Raw genomic sequence first — 19,747 nt, forward strand, 5'->3', positions numbered from 1 at the left:
AACACAGCAAATTTGGAGGCTCTAACTCACTTATTTTAGTGCAACCAATGGTTGAAATGTATTAGCGTAAACATAAATGCAACTTTGCTAATAACAATAATAACTTTTCAACCGTAAGAGCTAGAAACAACATTCTTACAAAAAATTTCAAGATGATTCAGTAGCACCCTATGTTGTCATTTTCCTTCATTACATTGTTTATATAAAGTATAATATAATATAATATAATATAACATATACACAATGTGTATTTACAGATAACTTCTGAACATTATTGTAACAGTTACGTTCTGTCTAATTTTCATGGACTTTTAGGTTGTTTTTCTTCTGTTTCCTTCCCACTATCTGTTGGCATGAAGTTTCATTTAACAAACACAGCTGTATGCATTTAGTTTAATTATAAGTGTTTATTTAAGTCCCTTAGTTTGGTTCCTTTATTGTTTAGGTTTTGCTTCTAGATCTAAGGAAAGCAAACAGATTTATACAAGCATTGTTTACACCAACATATAAAAAAACACTGTAGTTTAAGAAGAAAGAATCTTAAAATTCTTGGCTAAATATATGGCAAAAAGAAAGGCATATATGGATAGTACTTCCGTTCCTTTTGTATAGTTGCTTCAGAACAACTGGGTGGACATGGTCTGCTTGAGATTCTCACAAAAGTGTCTCACAGATTTTTCCTTTTTGACTTCAGTGTTTCATAATCTGTGAAACAAACACAAATGCATTATTCAGCAACTTAAGGTTTTTTTTTTTTATTTGGCAACAGGAAACTCGATGCACAGTCTGGCGTACTGCTACCACCTTGGAGTCCAGACAGTGTTCACCAGTATCAAAGAGACATGGAGGGCCATTGAAAAGCAAATGTTGGCAGTACATCTAAAAGCCAACAGAGGGAATGTGAAAGAAAATAGCACTGTCCTTTGAAAATTGGTGGCAATTTCCCAACTGCATTAGGGCACTAGATGGTACACACATCTGCATCACCGCTCCACCAAAATCTGGACTTTTAGGTTGTTTTTCTTCTGTCTCCTTCCCACTATCTGTTGGCATGAAGTTTCATTTAACAAACACAGCTGTATGCATTTAGTTTAATTATAAGTGTTTATTTAAGTCCCTTAGTTTGGTTCCTTTATTGTTTAGGTTTTGCTTCTAGACCTAAGGAAAGCAAACAGATTTATACAAGCATTGTTTACACCAACATATAAAAAAACACTGTAGTTTAAGAAGAAAGAATCTTAAAATTCTTGGCTAAATATATGGCAAAAAGAAAGGCATATATGGATAGTACTTCCGTTCCTTTTGTATAGTTGCTTCTGAACAACTGGGTGGACATGGTCTGCTTGAGATTCTCACAAAAGTGTCTCACAGATTTTTCCTTTTTGACTTCAGTGTTTCATAATCTGTGAAACAAACACAAATGCATTATTCAGCAACTTAAGGTTTTTTTTTTTTATTTGGCAACAGGAAACTCGATGCACAGTCTGGCTAAAAGCCATCTAAAAGCCAACAGAGGGAATGTGAAAGAAAATAGCACTGTCCTTTGAAAATTGGTGGCAATTTCCCAACTGCATTAGGGCACTAGATGGTACACACATCTGCATCACTGCTCCACCAAAATCTGGACTTTTAGGTTGTTTTTCTTCCGTTTCCGTCCCACTATCTGTTGGCATGAAGTTTTATTTAAAGGGGTCATCGGATGCTAAGTTCACTTTTTCATGCTGTTTGAACATTAATGTGTGTTGGCAGTGTATGTACAAATCTACCCTATAATGATAAAAATCCATGCAGCGGTTTTTAATTAATCTGTAAAAATAATATCCCCTTTTTCAAATCGAGCCATTCTCAGATGCCTGTCGTTGTTGCGTCACACCCGCAGAGGCCGCTCCCACGATAGTTGATTGACATGAGCGATTTACCTCGAATCAGCTGTCACAGTCCGCCCTCTTCGTTTCCATGCTGGAGCAGGGATGTAAATTAGACAAGAATATCTCCGATTGAGCGATTGAGGTGTTGTGTTGCTGGATGTAATAATGAACATAGTGGTCGTCATTTACTCCCGACATCTGAGCCGCTGAAGACGCAGTAGATTACCTTTGTTTGTGAATGGAATGCGCCTCCCGATCTACATATATCCGTCTATGTTCGCGCAAATCATTCATGATCCAGCTTCACTTACAGCAGAAGTGAGTATAAGGGGTTTTTTTATGAATCTTTGCAATCGCCTTTCCTTATAGTTAGGAAGTTTAGCGGCTACATGCGGCTAACGTAAACAATAGCATCTTTCCACAAAGAGAAGAGAGGGGCGGGGCGAGCAGAGCTCATTTGTATTTAAAGGAACAACCCCTTAGAATGAGATGATTTTTGCAGAGCTCATTTTGACGAGGTAAAAAGGGTGTTGTTTTACAAAACCATTGAGAATTTTTAACCAAAGTATATTAGAGACTTTTTATTAAGACCCTAAAGAATCATATCAACTTGTGGAAAATGGGCATCCGATGACCCCTTTAACAAACACAGCTGTATGCATTTAGTTTAATTATATTTGTGTATTTAAGTCCCTTAGTTTGGTTCCTTCATTATCCTTAAAAAAGGTTTGTGATAACCTTTTGGATCTATCTCTGTTTGCTTTATTTAAAAAAAAATATTGTTATTTGGAACATCTTTAACATCTTTGGAACAAAACATTACAAGCATGGCCAAAAATCATGAAATTTTAAATTCAGTGTGGCATACAAGTGATTTTCCCATACCAGCCTTTTAAGGCATTAACCGGTAGCACTTTATTTTATAGTACATGTAATTCCCTGGTACATACATGGTAAATATATTGCACCTACAGGCAAATGCGTGGTAACACAAGGTACTTACCTGAAGTGTATGTCCATAACAAATAAGAAACATGGCTGTACTTAAAAGTCATACATGCATGCTAATTAGATTGTACATACAGACAAGTGTGGTTACTTAGAGGTAGTGCACATACATGGTAACTAACTGTAACATACTTTACTGTACTTACTAATGTATATAGATGGTAAATATGTAGTATTTACGCGACCATCAACCCCAGGGAGTTAACTAGTAGGTACATACACCAAACCGTACATACTAAGCATATGGAAATAGGACTGTAAAATAAAGTGCACCGTTTTACATAAACATTACAAAGGAATTACCAGTTCTTCAAACTTTGTAAGCACTGTTGTGGAGAGCAATTTAGCATTAACAGTCCTACACAAGCAATTGAAAAACAGTCCTCTTTTTATCAGCCTGTCCTCCTCGAAAAAACGACCCCATGGATCGTATGTGCAATCAGTTTATTACGACCTAATCTTACATTTTAAAGTGAAGCGCCCTCTTGCGCTTCTGTAAATATTGGTAGTGTCGTGTGTCATGAAATGACGTTTGAACGTCGTTACGAAATTCAAATACTATTTGTTTTATTTTTGTATTTACACAAGATTACTTAATACCGAAAACTGTTTTGGAGCTATTTTAGACCTAAACTCTTGTCATATACAATTTCAATTATTATTATTATATTTTAAATAAAAATATAATATTAAAAATTTTAAATACATTTTAAAATAACTTTTAACTTTTTCTAAGAAAGCACAAAAATTGCTTAAATGTTTAAAAGCACTGCAGATATTTGGTTTTTTTCACGTTACAAATATCACTATATGACCATTGTGACGCACACACGCAATTAAAAAAAGCGGAAGAGGAAAAAAGAGGAAGATGATGCAAACGAAGAAGAAGAAGGGAGTCCTGGACCATGCCATGCCCTGATCGTGGTAGCTAAGGTGTGTATTTTAAGTATCGTGTTTTTATTTTTAACATTCATAAGTATTCATATTGATTGTATCAACTCATTTGCAAGTAAGTAGGTTCAGCACGACTTTTTTGGTTATTGTCTGGTTTTACCCATTAATAACGTACGTAGATCTTGATGCTCAACGTGCTTAATGGCTAGAATCATGTGCTGCTCGCTCGCATGAAAACATTCCAGCTAGGTAAAGTTCGGTAGTTCTTGCACTTTATAACGTAAAATCCTTCTCAATTAAATATAGACCGGATAACCCTTCCCTAATTTGTTCGGTTAATGTATAAATAGACGGAATTAATTAGGAGGCAATCCATCCCAAAATAATAATAAAAGTTTAGAAAAGACTAATGCCTAATCTACTGACTAATCTCAACTAATGGATGAATGGCAATTAGCAATTAAATTATGACCTGTAAATTGTCTGATAAATTACATTCTCTGACCTGAACAAAACTTTCTGTAATATTTTCATCTTACATATGTAACTGTAAAATAATAATGAAAATTAAATAATAATAATGATTTTAAAAAATCTTTAGCTTTAAGGTAGGGTCACCATTATAAGAATATTATCTACATAACTTAATCAAAATTACAGTTTTTAAAATTTCTGTCTGCCTAGTATATGCTGTCCATTTTGTTCTTGCAAGTGGACTCCTGGGATTAGTGACTTGCTTGAATATAAATACTGGCCAGCAACCACCAGCTGCCAAATGCTGTTCAAGTTTGATGTGTTCACATCATTTGAGCAGATGAAATTGGCTAGCCCAGCTTTATCCCAACAAGCATTTCTCAAAATGCTTGAACATCGATCACTTTGCACTGGTCGGGTAAGGAGTTTTTCATTCGGATCATTTTTGAATTTCTGACTTCAAAAATGTTACCATCCCTCTTTTTTTTTTAGGCGAGTCGTATTTGTGGTGATACCTTCCATAGAGTCTTTCGAGAGTTTGCCTTCTGCAATTTTAAGAAAGAAGATCTGTGCCTGACGGAACCCTTTAAATGCCCAGCATGTACACCAGACATGCTGACTATATCTGCAGATGGTAATAGAAAACATTACCGGTTCAAGAAGTCCAAAGGGTCAGTGAAATCTTTTATCACACACATATACATACATACATATATATATATATATATATATATATATATATATATATATATATATACTGTATATATAAAGTTGTATTGATATAAATGTCTTCATCTGATATTTTTGAACAGGTAAGGTGGGGCGGCAGAAATCAGGTTGGTGCAGGAAATACTGTTGGTGAAGAGGTGGAACAGGTCAATAGCTTCCTTTCAAGGGCAGCTCTTACTACAAAATACATGACCAAGTCAGGTTGGTTAAAAAGGAAAACTGAAAAGTACACATATATCATATTATGGACTTAGACATTTTATATGACTACTGATGTTATCAGTTTAGTTTACTACTACAACGCTTAAGTCCACAAGGTACTACGAAATATTATCATTCATTTGGCTGTCTAGTGTTTGATTGAATTGTTCTAGTCACGTAGGTCCTAGTTTGACTCCTTTTTTGCATCATGTACATGTGTTTAACACACAATACTAGATTGTACAATTGAATTGTTCTTATCTGTTTTGTTTTTAAAGGCAGAGCGGATATGATAACCATGCTTGCCATTAGATGGAACCATAGGAAGATGGAGAATCTCCATACGACACTAGCGAAAAGATTTTTCAAAGTAAGTAGGCTATACTGCATGTTTCCCTCTGGGTTATGAGGTGCTCTCTTGGCTCTTAATGTGTTTTACATACATTTGTCTTGTTATGGTCGTGATGTTCCCTTACAGTCAGACACATTCAACGTTACATCAGTTAAGTTCTGACGTAATGTCTCTGTACCCTCCTTCAGGAAATGAGGGTTACATGAGATGTTTTGTATACTGGCTTTAGACACATGTTGCTTAATTGCAAGTAATAATCAAACTGAACATTTTTGTATAGTAGATAAATGTGACAAAAATATGTAAGAAGACAAGAGAATCACATAATTTATGGTTCATGCCTTTCTCTGTGTTGTGGCCTAATTTTGCAGTGATGCTTTTTTTTTTTTTTTTTTTCAAATTTTTAATTTTTTAAATAGACTACACAGAGAGCAGAAATGGAAGCAGCCAATCTTGAGAGTCTTAAACAGGAGTTTAGCATCTCTGTGGAAGATGTGGATCGGTGGGTGTGTGATGTCAGGCACTGGGCTGCCACTGGTATGTCATATAGTCGCTTGTTTAACAATTAGTACTTTTATTTCTATATTTGGCTAAACTTCATAAGTGATGCTATTTTTTTTTGTAATAGTCAACTTTGCTTATTTCTGTTTTACCAAGAGAAACACAGTTCTGACAGTAGCCAGGAAGAACTCCAGAGAGAAATCGATGAGATTATTTATTCCATACGAAGAAAGAAGCAAGATCTGTATCGACAAAATGGTATTTACTATTACGTCACTTTTACGTCACTCACCTTGCAATTTATTTTTTTTCTAATAAAATTTTCGTAACCTTACAGACAGCAGTCAAACAAGGCAACGCAAACGACGGAGAATTGGTGAGCTTAAAAAGACACTCAGCGAGAAAATTGTGCTGTACAACGCCATTCCTGGCTGTGAAGAGAAAATTGACACAGAAGCAGCATGCAGTCTCTGTGATGTCATTCTGCCTTGGGAAGCACAAGGAGATGGTAAGTAATGTGTTGTATATATTTTTTAACTTTTATAAAATCACAAAATGATGTTGATTGTTAATATAAGTAATAACAGTCAATATATTAAGACTGGGTGGTGAAAAATGTACAACATACAGTAAAGAATGACGTTATATACCGTTGTTATCTGTAATGTTACCATATGAAGTCATAGTAAAAATCTGGGCCCGAATTCACAAAACATCTTAAGGCTTAAAGTATCTCCCAATTTGCCAATTTAGGAGAAAATCTTAAAAATAATGGCCATATCAGTCCTAAATTTAGGACTCTTAAATTTTTGCTCTTAAGAGTATTTCACAAAGAGTTTATGCATTAAAACTAGCTCTTAAATCTGTGAAACATTAAGTTACTAACACCCAATCAGTAACTATCACAAAATGGCTGTTGGCATCAATGTTGCTCGGAACATAAGCATTTTAGAAAGCAGTCACTTCACCAGCAAATAGAAACAACCCAATAACACCACAGATCAGGATTTTGATCTATCTGTCTGTCTGTCTGTCTAGTGCCGATAGATGATAGTATTGTATATTGATGATATTCAGTGATATCGACGAAAGTAGATGTCTTTGTCGATAGTCAACACAAGATTATGCCCTATTAGTGGATTCACTTATTATTATTATTATTATTATTATTATTATTATTATTATTATTAAAAGTATTTTAAATGGGTAAATTCATTTCCTTGGAGTGAAATTAAATGAAATTGATACATCAGTCATAAAGAGCTGCGGAACACACAAATTTACATTTACTTTTATACATTTTGCAGACGCTTTTATCCAAAGTGACTTGCATTGCTTTCAAGTTACCATTTCACATTTTATTTGAACCCATGACCTTGGCATTACTAGTGACCATGCTCTACCATTTGCTGGCATTAAGTGCCATGCTCTAATGCTCTACCATTTGCTCTGAAATGCTCACAGACAGGCATTATGTAAAAGTTGTGACGTATTGTCAAGTATTTTGACCCATACTCTAAATTGGTGCTCTGCATTTAACCCATCCAAGTACACACACACAGCAAACACACTCGTCTGCCGGATTCAGACATGTGCAGTGTATCTGGCTTTTGGTTGTGGATGTGCACGCACTGTATCATGTCACTATAAGCTATAAATCAGTCGTCCATACTCTGACTGACTGAAAAGAGACAAATCTTAAAGGAAATTCAGTCTTGTTTCTGGTGTTTAATTACACATTTTAAATGGCAAACTGTAGCCTATTTTTCCAATGGTAATGAAATTATGACCATGTTGTTTCAGTTAAGTTGCCAATAAGTCACAAAATTACCAATATATTGTGAAATATTACAATTTCAGTTGGTAATTTGATGGTAATAATGAAATGATGTCCATGTGACACAGTAGTTAAATAAGCATGTATTGTGCTGGGTAGAACACAAATGAAAACACTGCTAGACGTGAACCTGAATATCATTAAGTGTTGTGTTTTCTTTTCTTTTTTTTCTTTTCAAAAATAGTGGTGAGTCTCCGCTTGAAGAGGCGACTATTTGATCAAGTCATGCTGGTCAGGCGATTGGAGGAGGAGAAGATCATTATTATAAAAGAAATGACTCAGCACTATCAACATCTAAAAAAAGTGCTGGACAAACTGGACCGCCTCCTAGGAGAGACTGAGGAAATGAAGATCCATGGTATGTACCACTTTTTTTGTTATTCAGTATGTACTATATTGATACTGCAAAGCAATATGTCATAGTTTTCTATAAATACTGCTTTAAATCTACAAATAATTTTACATGGCCATCTAAAATGGTAGCTGTTTTTCTTAGGTAGTTTGTTTTTGTTATTTTATTTTTATTTTTTGCACAAAAATATACAGTACAGGCCCAGAGTTAGTTATTCAAGCTGCAATGCATGTTTCCAACTATATCATTCATGAAATACTGCCTAATTATCACTCAATTTTCTTACTTTAGATTCACCCAGAGAGCTGACCAGAGAAGGGCAAAAGGGGCTATACTGCTTTATCTTACACAAGCGACACATTCTGCAGCAAAAACTTGCAGCAGTCACCAGCACCTATGCCAGTGTCAGCACTGACCCTTCTTTCTTCACTCTGGAGGAAGATGTTGAAGAGGAGAGTGAGGACGACAACAACAGTTCAGAACTTTCTGAAGAAGAGTTTTAAAATGTTAGCACAAACTTTGGAAGCATTTTATTCAGCGTCTACTCAAAAGACTCTTGAGTTTCAACTATTAAAAAATGAACAAATAAATGTCATTCCAACCCTAACTATTATGTCTGTTGTTTTTTTCAACACCAACCTGTTCTCATTTTTTTTTAGATTTGGATGGCAGAAAGCTCTACATTACCCATAAGCCTGTCACCATTGCTAAAGAGACACAGCTAGATAGACAGCTTTGCTTACCTGTTACTTTTGTATTTTATGTATATAGTTTGTATTCATTTAAATGCCCAACTTTACTACGTAATTTCAAATTTTATGTCCCATTTTAAATCACAATCATAAGTAATTTTTAATGAAGCTAATTACAAAGGCTATTTTTTTTGTTGTTGTTGTTGTTGTGGTTAGCGCTTCATAAAAAGGTTTCATTTGCTAACATTACATACATTAGCCACCATGAACAATAAAAATACTTAAGTATAAACTCAGGCTCCACCCACTGACCCACCGGTGGTTCCAAAATTGTATCTTTTAAAATTATCGTAAACAATCCAAAATGTGCTGCAGAGCTGAAGGGGTTAAAATGTTTACAAAAATAAAGCAATTGTAGAATACAGTTATTCTTATTTATTTTGCATTTTTCACTATGATGTATGCATTTTATGATATATACTGTGATCATAGTGCTCTAAATTCTAATACTGGTGATGGCCTATGCTCACAAGTGGTTTACAAGTTCATGTACACATCATTCATTTACCATTCTTTTACCCAACAACAGAAACTGAGTGTAACACCTTTGGTCTAGTGAGAACTTGGGCTGGAGCTAAACTTTGCAGGACAGTGGCCCTGCAGGAGCAGGATTGGACACCCGTTATAAATAAATCGTAAATAATGACATTCCTTAGAAAATATAAAAGGGGTTTAGGGCAGCAGTCCTTATGATGAACCTCAAGATCCACTTTCCTGCAGAGTCCAGCTCCAACCTGCATTAAACACACCTACCTGTAATTTTGAAGTTATCCTGAGGACCTCGATTAACTTGTTCAGATGTGTTTGATTAGGGTTGGAGTGAAACTCCAAAAATAAAGTGGATCACGAGGTCCAGAATTAAAGACCCCTAGTTGAGGGGTATGTTTAATGTAGGACAGGGATGTCAAACTTTCAAAAACAATGTTTCAATGATGCTCCAACACAAAAATCTGTGGTTTTCAAATAAGCCTGAAGGACTTGATCATATGGATTAGATGTTTGAAACTTGTTGTGTCGGGGGAAAGAAAATACACTTTATAAAGCACATGAAATCCATGATAGGAATACATGTAATTTTATTTAGCATGAGTAACTAAACACCCTTAATAACTCTCTTAAGCGACAATTTCTTTTCTTTTCTTTTTATTATTATTCCTATAATTTTTTATTTATTATTGTTTGCAAGCTATGGGCGCAGGTTTGCCTTCTGGACAGACGAGGCAAAATGCTTATTGGAGGCAAAAATTCAACCTCTGTATAGGCTAAAAAGAAGCAGAAGCACCACACAAGATGTCCCACAGCACGTCCAAGCAGTCCAAGATCGGACAAGAACTGAAGAAGCACTGATGGACTGCATTGTGTCTTCAAAGGGAACAGAGCAGCATTTAGTGGTACTGAAATGGTCATTTTTCACCATTTAAAGATTAGCATTCCTAAATGACTCACCCAGGGCTTTGATCATTGTCAACTTCAACATTGTCAATTGATTATCCAATATGCTCTTTAGCTATATTTTTAATGGTTATGCCAATTATTCATTGATGGCTTGTGTATATATAAAACAACACTTTTTGTTTGCCCCGCAGGATGTTCTCAATGGGAAACCATCAAAGTGGTTCCCCCTAAAGCCACGTGTGCCAATCTTCATGGACAGTGAGCAGCAGTGTGCCATTCTTTTTGAACACCTCAAAGCTCTGCTACACAATTGTAAAACTCAACTGAACTTCACAAATGAAGTGGAGTTCATTTGTAGTTTTCTTTTTCCTGAGGTAGGCCCGCACATGTTTGTCAATTGGATTGTTTCTATTATTGCCATATATGAAATGTTTTATACATTAATTAATTAATGTATTTATTTATATGGACAGGCCATCATTCATGGCCTATGTGAGCTGCAGGCATTATCCTGGCAGGAGGCTGAGGAGGTGTTCCTTCGTGGCCCTACTTATCACCCTAGGTATGCTTGTAATTTGCATTTGCAAAAAAAATATTATTATTACACAATATTTTTGACAATGGCATTCATCTTTTATTTTGGGTGCGGGACTGTCGATGCCAACATTATCAAGCTGCAGACTCGGAGCCTGCTGCATCAACAGTCCCGCACCCAGAGTCCCGCATTCTCAGACCCCTCGTTTTTCGAGACAGCGCCTCCTGCTGTTCGGAAGATCGTATAACACCCTTATCCAAATGCCATTGAAAACATTAGAATGCAATATTACGGTCTCTTTTTGTTTAAAGTTATCCAAATAAATATTTGCGTTCCCTGCTTAATGCATGTGCCAAAAAAAAAAAAAAAAATCATTGTGTTCTCAAACTAACTAATTACCCAGTATTTATTTTTTGAGCGTGGGTGTAATTGAAAGGAACTTACTGATGCAACCGATACAAATACAAATTGAACTATCATCTGAAAAATATTATGTGACATTATATTGCTACAATGTTTTAGTTTGTTTTTGTACAATGTTTCAAATTCCATTTTTTTCTTTCAGCTCAACATATAATGGTCTAATTAACATTATACCATGCTAACATTACAAAACCTGTTTTTTGATATTTTGAATGTGAAGCAAAACTCAAATAATAGACAAAACACCAATAATTAACAATTCTGTACTTTATTTAACGATCACCTTAATCACTGTCATCTTGCTGTAAACAGGACAAAGCAAAGAAAAAAGGAAGAAAGAATTGTGTTAGTGACTTTATTAACATGTTTCTGAACTTTGGACAACTTTGTCGGTTGGAAATATATCGGGGCACAGAATGGGCAGTGAAAATCACTGCAGCATTGATTACATTTCTGTATTTCTGGAAGTGAATTCCCCGTTTGAATTGTTATATCCATCTTCAAAAAAAAAAGAGAGAGTCAAACTCAAATTCAAAATTTAAGACCACCCCACAGAGCCCATACAGTCAAATTTCAGTCAAAACAAATTAAAACAAGGAACCCCCCAAAAAGGCCAAATGACACATTCTAACTTACATGTTAATACCATAGACTGGTTAATACATAGTGAAGGCATAGCAAATTTGATTATTAGGCAACTGTAGCCTATGAGTTGTAAATGGCTGGCAACAACTTCATATCACAGTAAAATTAATATTAATCCATTTTAATACTTACGTTTTAAGACCTAATTTAAGTAGTCTATATAAATTATATAAAGTAAAATAATTACTCTGGCATTAATTAATTCAATTTATAGTTTTAGGAGAAAAGTTCTGATAATTAAAAAAAGGTAAATCTGATTAAATAATTAATGATGACATTCTTTGATATTAACACACTTAATGTATTTAATTGGTCTACTTTAATGTCAACTACATTTAATCATTTTTTTTTTTACAATGGCTTGTCTTTTTAAAGGCTAACGTTAGCTATCAAAATATTTTCGGGGAAAAATCGAAAAAACATACATTAACGGCTCAAATTTTGTTACAAACTATCATTACAAATATTAAATAGACTGTTCATATGTTGGTGTATCGATGAGCTATAAAGTGGTTTGATTAAAAAAGAAATCATTGAATAAAATTGACGATACTCACCGTGTTTCGGTTCTTCACGTGTTTATCCATGTGTTTATCCGATCCAATTTGAAAGGTGGCGCTGTCTCGAAAAACGAGGGGTCTGAGAATGCGGGACTCTGGGTGCGGGACTGTAGATGCAGCAGGCTCCGAGTCTGCATCTTCATACTACTCGTCGATGCAGCAGGCTCCGAGTCTGCAGCTTGATAATGTTGTGTTATGGGGCTAAAACTAACCTGTCATCAGTTTGCATTTCCACTTTCCACCCTTTTTGATCATTTGGTCAATTTTTCTTTGAAATTAAGGGAAGGATTTTGAATTTGCAGTGGGCTGTATTGCTTATATATAATTGCGGATGATGGACAGTGCCAATGAATGAACAACATAGAACTAATACTGCATTAAAAACAAAGAGCATGCTCATTTCTAGCACATGAGTAAGAAAAGGGAGCTGAAGATAAACATCTGGCACAGATTTAGTTGATGTCTTTTGTGTCCTTAAGTATACAACAATAGTGAAGTGCAACAATATGTTTTACTTGTTATCCTTGCTTACTTGCAAAGGATGCAGATTGTTGCAGTTCATCCATTACATTTCTTGGTGTTCATCCAAAAAAAGCAAAGAAATTATTATCATTCTTATTACTACTGTCAAATAATACTACTCTTGTGACACCCATCAAATCTAATTCAGACATGATGTAAGAATATAAACGGGGAAAAAGAGAAAAGACTCAACATAGTTTGTCCATGATGGGGAGAATACATATGTGTAGATTTTACAACACTTCCACCCCCAGGGGACCAGTATGGGCCCATGGAAGAGCAAAAGAAAATACATATTTCAAATGGCCATAACTCAAAGTACAGTAAGCATATGAAAGAGAAACTTTGCAGGATAATTGCTTATGATATGTTTAATTAATAATGCTGGGCACAGTTTTCAGACATGCATGGAAAGGTGGCTATAAGTTTTTTTTTTTTTTAATGCTCAGAGTAAAGTATTAAATTTCAGCCTGCCCCTAGAATACGTCAGAGATTTTCACAATGAATATACTTATATATCCTATTGTCTATGAAAGATATTAATTATATTGTTTTAAGACTAAATGCTTTAAACTACATTACCCATAAGTCTCTGTGATTCTATCAATGGGACGGGAAAACATGGCGCTGTTATTTGTAGTTCGTTGAGGTTTTTAGTAAGGCCCAGGGTAGGGTTAAGATCTCTACACCTGTGTGTTTTCTTACAACATAGCGTCACTTAATCGTTGACTTAACCTATTACTAACGTAATAATAGCATCAAAATACAAGTTGTAACATGAAGCGCGGTTTTATTTTGTTTAAAAGATAGTCCAATCACAGGGAGCTCGTGAGAAAGTCACAGCCAATTACAACCCACTTTAAGAAACGCAGCACTTACTTGTCCATTTATGGTAAATTACGTCAAATTTTTTCGGTGACCCAAAGAATACATCCATACAGGCAGTACAAATATGTACATCTTCTACTTTTTTCTTCTACATCTTCTAGCATGAAGAAGTGATTCAATTATTATTATATTAATAAAAATGAAAAAATGTCCAATACAATCTTACTGTAAAGCTAAAAAAATCAAGGAATAATTTCAAGTTCATTTCTGATTTCATTATCATTTCTGTAATACAGTATCAGCAACACATTTCAGTGTATGTTATAATGTTTCAAAAGGATTCCATGAACACTTATCTGCAGAGAAAATATATACCAGGCTCAGATGCTTGCTCATTTGGAAAGAAAATATATTGGTTTATCTTTCCACAAACACACGGACTTGAAAACATCTTGGCTGGGGGCTAATAGGTACTTTCTGGTAATGAATGAATGTGTGTGTATGTGTGTGTGTGTGTGTGTGTGTACTTGTTTTTGCTACATTGTGGGGATAGTAAAACAGTGTAGTGTACAAGGATAGTAAAACCTGACATTTTTGACATTGTGGGGACTGCAGGGTGTCTACAGGTTTGACCAAGTTAAATTTAAGACATTTTAAGACTTTTTAATACCATTTTCAAACAAAATTTAAGACCAAATTGAAAGTCCTGCAAAAGTCAAGCACAAAACTATGAGGATATTTTAAATTATTATTTTATTTAACTGATTGTTCTTGGGAATATTCAACAGAAAACACTATTCCAGAAGAAGAAATTAATTTCTATTCCATGACAATGTCAAGGCACTCACACACTTTGAATCCAATGTAACAGTGTAACAATGTGAATGCACAAACTCTTGAAATGTAAGCTCACTTATGCTGCTTGAAGCACTTGACAGTACTCTCACTCATACATACACCCACACAATACTCTCTCACTCACAATACTCTCACACACACATACAACTTTCTCTCACAAACACACACACACACAATACAATATTCTTACTCACTGCACAGTACTACACAATACACTTACTTTCTCACTCACACACAATACAATACTCACTCACTCTCAGACACCCATTATGCCATTTTTCTAAGTTCTGCTGTTTTATGCTCCAGCTCGCTCTCAACCCCTTTTAGTTCTGATACTTTTTCTTTGAAACGCTTTCTAAGAATGTTTGATTTTGTGATCAGCTGGGCCATGAGGGTCCCCGATTTCCCTTCTGCTTGCTCGGCGAGTTTGTCAGCTTCTTTTTCAAGGCTGGTAGCCATTTCATTAAGGATCACCCTCTTCTTTCTTAGTTCGTCGAGGCAGTCCTCAGCAGCCTTTCTTTTTTGTTTCTGTGCCTTGCTCTCCTGTTTTTTCTTTTCATTTTCAAGGTGCAGACAGTACTGAGACCTGGCGGAGGCAGCAGCTCCCAGGAGCTCTTTTGTCAGGGGAACTTTAAGAACCCCTCCACAGACAGAGACATAATCACATATGATTCTCTGAGCCACCACTGCATCCTCCTGCATGTTGTCGGTCTCTACCTCCTTATTTACAGAGAAGCCCCTTTCCACTGTTGCTTGGCCATGGGAGAGTAGCAGTAGTTTCCTACAGAAAGTCCAGAGCTCAGGATAGGATTTGCACAGGTGTCCATGCAGGAAAACATCAAGCCTTGTTTGCATTGGTTGGAAAGAAGAAAAGGATTCAGATTTTGCCTCCATTGTCAAAAATGTTTCAAACTGCTGGAGAATCACATCACCTGATAAAAAAAAAGGACAAACACATACACACAAAAACATGATTATGGCAATATTCAAGGTCAAGAAGAAAATACATAATTAGACAAAGCCATCACTATTGCAATGGGTGACTGAATACACCTAATGTCTAGTCACATACAGTACAGATTTTAATTTAACTTTAGCCTGGTTAAGTTTAGTACCGGCAGAGACTCCTCCTGACAGCTGGCTGTCTTGCAGAAACTTTTGGACTAGGCGTTTCATTCTTTCTTTGGACACATCAGGGTCAGAAAACATGTTTCTCGGGTCCAATGATGCCATTTGCCTCACGATTGAGTACTTCAGTGGGCTCTTAATCTGCAGTTTTTGGATTATTTTAGTCATGCAGTCCATGCAGTCCTGTCTAAATTCCAACTGCCTGCGCTCACTTATGCTGCTGTTGGGACTACTCTGGATTTCCTAACAGGGGGAGTAGGAACAAAGGCATTTCCTGATTAGACTACACTACCCAGGCCATCTCTTCATTACGGTCACAGATACACATTCTGCCTCCATGCCTCTCTCTCTCCCCCCATCTTGCACATGCATTATTTCTTTATTCTCAGATGATTTCTTTGATTTTGAAGCTAAGTCTAAGGACAAACAACCTTTATTTGTGAATTTATATTTAATAGTTTTTCATGTTATGTCACAGTAGGCCTAAATTTATGTTAGACTGCATGTATGATTATGTATTTGTTATAATGTCAGGTGACACATGCACTAAATGGGCTTAGTTTAGAAGCCATTAAGTCAAAGGTTTTGATCTTGTCAGGAATAATAGCCAATTGCTTGATCATTGTAAAAGGCCTTTCAGGTTGCATAACAAAACATATTTTTGTGTAATATCAAGAGTTTATGTGATGGATTAATCAAAGAAATCAACAAAAGTCTATTCCAAAAATACTGGATAGTTGCCACCCGAAATATCACACTACACAAACTTTCTTTCATTTTAACACATACATTGATCCCTTAAAGTACACTCACACAGTATGGTCTTATTATTTACCTTAAGGACTGCTTCTGCCCCCAAGCTAATGTCCACATTCTTTAGCTGGATCCTTGCTGCCATGTCACCTGTGTCCAGTTTGACTAGCTGTAGTGGAGTGATGTTATGGAGGACCTCTGATTTGATGAACCTCTTCAGCAAGCTCTGAGAAGATATACAATGCAATCAGAATCAGGTTTTATTGCCAAGCATGTGTGAGCATACAATTTGTCTCTGGTTCTTAACTACTCTCTAATGACAGTACAACATATACATCTAGACACATCTAGACCCACTGGAGGTGAATTCAAATAGAAACAATATACACTGTAATCTATGGCAGCTATTCATTACCTTGATGAGCACAGTCAAATCTTGACTGATGAATGGCAGCACAGGCTCATCTGTTTGGTACTTTGTCAGAAACGGGGTGAAGGTCCTGGAAAGTGCCATAAAGAAATGGAACTTGGCCATGATAAGAGGGTCGTTCCTCGCCACAGCAAGACAGTCATAGGATGATGTTCTAGGATTTGGAAGGTTTTTCTGGGTAACTGCATCCACATACATTTCTATATGTGGCCATATTTCAATGGCTCTGTTCACCACTGGTAGATTTTCAATCCAGCGATGTCCACAGAATGGCAATGGAAAGACAGATGACAGACCACGTTCAAAACGTGGTGAAGTCTTCTCTTCGGGCAGGGGTATTGTGGAATACTGTATGCAGTGCTTGAAGCACCTTATCTAGCTGCCAGACACCGAATCCACTTTTAAATGCATTGTGAAGTGTATGCAGCCCACAGCTACCCACTACTATCAGTTGTGAACCGCCAAATGCCTCTGCATGCTCCTGCTGGAGATGTTCAAAAAGCTTCCAGTTCACATTTGGGCCATCCATGGAGACTGAAATCATGTTTCTCAGGTCAAGGTCCTGCACAAACTCCTGGGAAACAGAAAAAAGGCATTAGGGACATGACAGTCTAGGTCACAGACTAGACTGAAGAAGCATTTACACCACTATGTAACCTGTTTTGTACTGAAACATTTTATTTTTATTGGTTTTTCATACTGAAACATTTTGACAGAGCACCGTGTAGCCTACAACCAGTATGGATCAACCAATTAACCAACTGATCCATATATAAGGCGCTCCGGGTTATAAGGAGCACTGTCGTTTTTTGAGAAAATTAAAGGCTTTTAAGTGGGCCTTATAGTGCCGAAAATACGGTATTTATAATAAGAAAAATAAAAAAAAAAATCCACACAAAAAACAATTGAACCAATGGAACCTAAGGACTTAAATGACTTACAGGGCTAATTGCTTTTCTAAAATGCTTATATACCTTTAGTTGTTTCATTTAAGGAAGCTGCAACCGGAATTGTAGGCCTAATATTATTCATAACTAGCCTATTGGCCAATACGTATTTTCTATCCGAATGGTTAACAGACAAAAAACACTTACTTTGAAATGATGTAGTAGGTCCTGAGCAGTCGCATGTCCCAAAAATTGTGAACCGTAGAATCTCGACTGAACATGGTTGTTTTTCCAGAACCATGACGACAAATGGCCCGCTGGACTTGACTTCGGCTATAAGTTCTTTTTTAAAATACGGGGCCAGACCGAATGCTGCCACGTATCGGCTTTTATCTTTCCCACAAGTAAATGACTGAGCAAGCACGGAGTCAGGACCAGTCCTCAGCACCCAGATTACTTCTGCCCTCAGTGTCGGAGTAGAGCCAAATATTGTTCGGATGTCTGACGATGTCTGTGGTTGTTCAGCAGGCTGTGGCCTCGCACCCTCTTCTCCGTTAGCGGTGGCGGTGCAAAAGTCATTGATTTGAGGCTGATGTTGGCGGGCTGTAGCAAAAGTTATGTGTTTCCCGCTCTGCATATGAGACTCCAGCGCTTTGATCCCCATTGTACCCAACTTAAAACGTTTACAGCAAACCGCACAGTAAGCCTCTTTGTCATCTTTGGGCACAGCTTTCAGCCACCACGAGAAACTGGAATTTTTGAGCCATTTGTCTCTAAATTTACATTTACCCATATTTCCTTGCCTTGTCTCGAGACTACACTGACTAAATCCAGATAATCCAGAGAAATCCAGCGCTGGGGTCAGGGTTGCCAGATCTGACTGACAGGTTCCAGCCCAAACACGACGTAAAACCCGCCCAAATCAAAAGCCTAATTGGGCGGAAACCCGCTAAACACTGACCGTTGTCAAGCAAGACGTGTCTAGCAACAGAACAGATTTAGAACCTGCGCGGGAGATTCTCCTCAAAACGATAAACTTTTCCTTTTCAAAGTGTAAAAAAAACATTTTAATGATGGAGAAATTCCCTCTAAAATTAAGATTAAAAAATTAAGACCCTTGGATTTAGATTTAAGACAAATTAAGACATTTAAAGGCCTTATTTTAGGACAACGGAATTTAAGACTATTTAAGACTTTTTATGGATCCGTGGCCACCCTGGACTGGCTTGTGGTCCCCATGGGTACAAAAGCTTATAAATCATACAGAATGAGATTTTTTGAGAAAGTAAAAATGCAGAAAGTTTTCTGTAAGGGTTAGGTTTAGGGGTAGGGTTAGGGTAAAGGCGGGCGTACACGGTGCGATTTTTGAGGTCGTACGAGCTCGCATTCGATTTTTTTTGGTTATCGGAGGAAATCGTCTCTTCTCGTATGGTCGGGGCTCGTATGGTGTGTGAGAAATTACGAGACGAGCAGAGTGCCTTACGAGCACTTCCCGACCTTACGATCATTTTTAAACATGTCAAAAAACTTCGGGAGCTGTCGGATTGAAAGCGTGACGTGTGTGCTGTTGAACGAGCCGATTTGTTGAGCAAACTGGAAATGACCAATCAGAAAACCATATAGCAAAAGTCCTGAAGGCAGTTTTATGATTCTGCATTACTGTTCTTTACAGAGCTGTTACAAAGATAATAAACCAGACGTGGACATACAAAACAACAACAGTACATATATTTATGCTCTTCAATGACTAATTAACAATGACAAACAAAAATCATAAATGTTTACAGTGTTTACAACTGTGAGGTATTAGTAATA

The 19,747-nt window shown here is 36.5% G+C and overlaps 1 protein-coding gene across 2 annotated transcripts; it reads left to right on the top strand.

Moving 5' to 3' along the window:
- Positions 1-3,275: 3,275 nt before the first annotated feature.
- Positions 3,276-8,823, top strand: LOC127157688 (uncharacterized). 2 transcript variants are annotated; one of them, XM_051100948.1, is made up of 9 exons: positions 3,276-3,809; positions 4,737-4,915; positions 5,057-5,174; positions 5,453-5,544; positions 5,946-6,063; positions 6,184-6,285; positions 6,365-6,535; positions 8,049-8,222; positions 8,508-8,823. In XM_051100948.1, exons 3-9 carry the CDS (start codon positions 5,162-5,164, stop codon positions 8,717-8,719), a joined length of 882 nt encoding a protein of 293 aa, XP_050956905.1. In that variant the 5' UTR covers positions 3,276-3,809; positions 4,737-4,915; positions 5,057-5,161; the 3' UTR covers positions 8,720-8,823. The 2 variants fall into 2 exon arrangements, with proteins under 2 accessions (XP_050956905.1, XP_050956904.1); XM_051100947.1 differs by lacking the exon at positions 3,276-3,809 and adding an exon at positions 4,460-4,662.
- Positions 8,824-19,747: the final 10,924 nt, after the last annotated feature.

The sequence above is a fragment of the Labeo rohita genome, unplaced genomic scaffold (assembly GCF_022985175.1).
Source record: "Labeo rohita strain BAU-BD-2019 unplaced genomic scaffold, IGBB_LRoh.1.0 scaffold_1161, whole genome shotgun sequence".
Classification (NCBI taxonomy): Eukaryota; Metazoa; Chordata; class Actinopteri; order Cypriniformes; family Cyprinidae; genus Labeo; species Labeo rohita.

What these genes read in the sequence shown, in the direction of transcription:
- LOC127157688 (XM_051100948.1), top strand. An exon ending in TAGCGAAAAGATTTTTCAAA is followed by an intron (nt 5,545 to 5,945) that starts GTAAGTAGGCTA and finishes TTTTTTAAATAG; the next exon opens with ACTACACAGAGAGCAGAAAT. An exon ending in TTGGGAAGCACAAGGAGATG is followed by an intron (nt 6,536 to 8,048) that starts GTAAGTAATGTG and finishes TTTCAAAAATAG; the next exon opens with TGGTGAGTCTCCGCTTGAAG.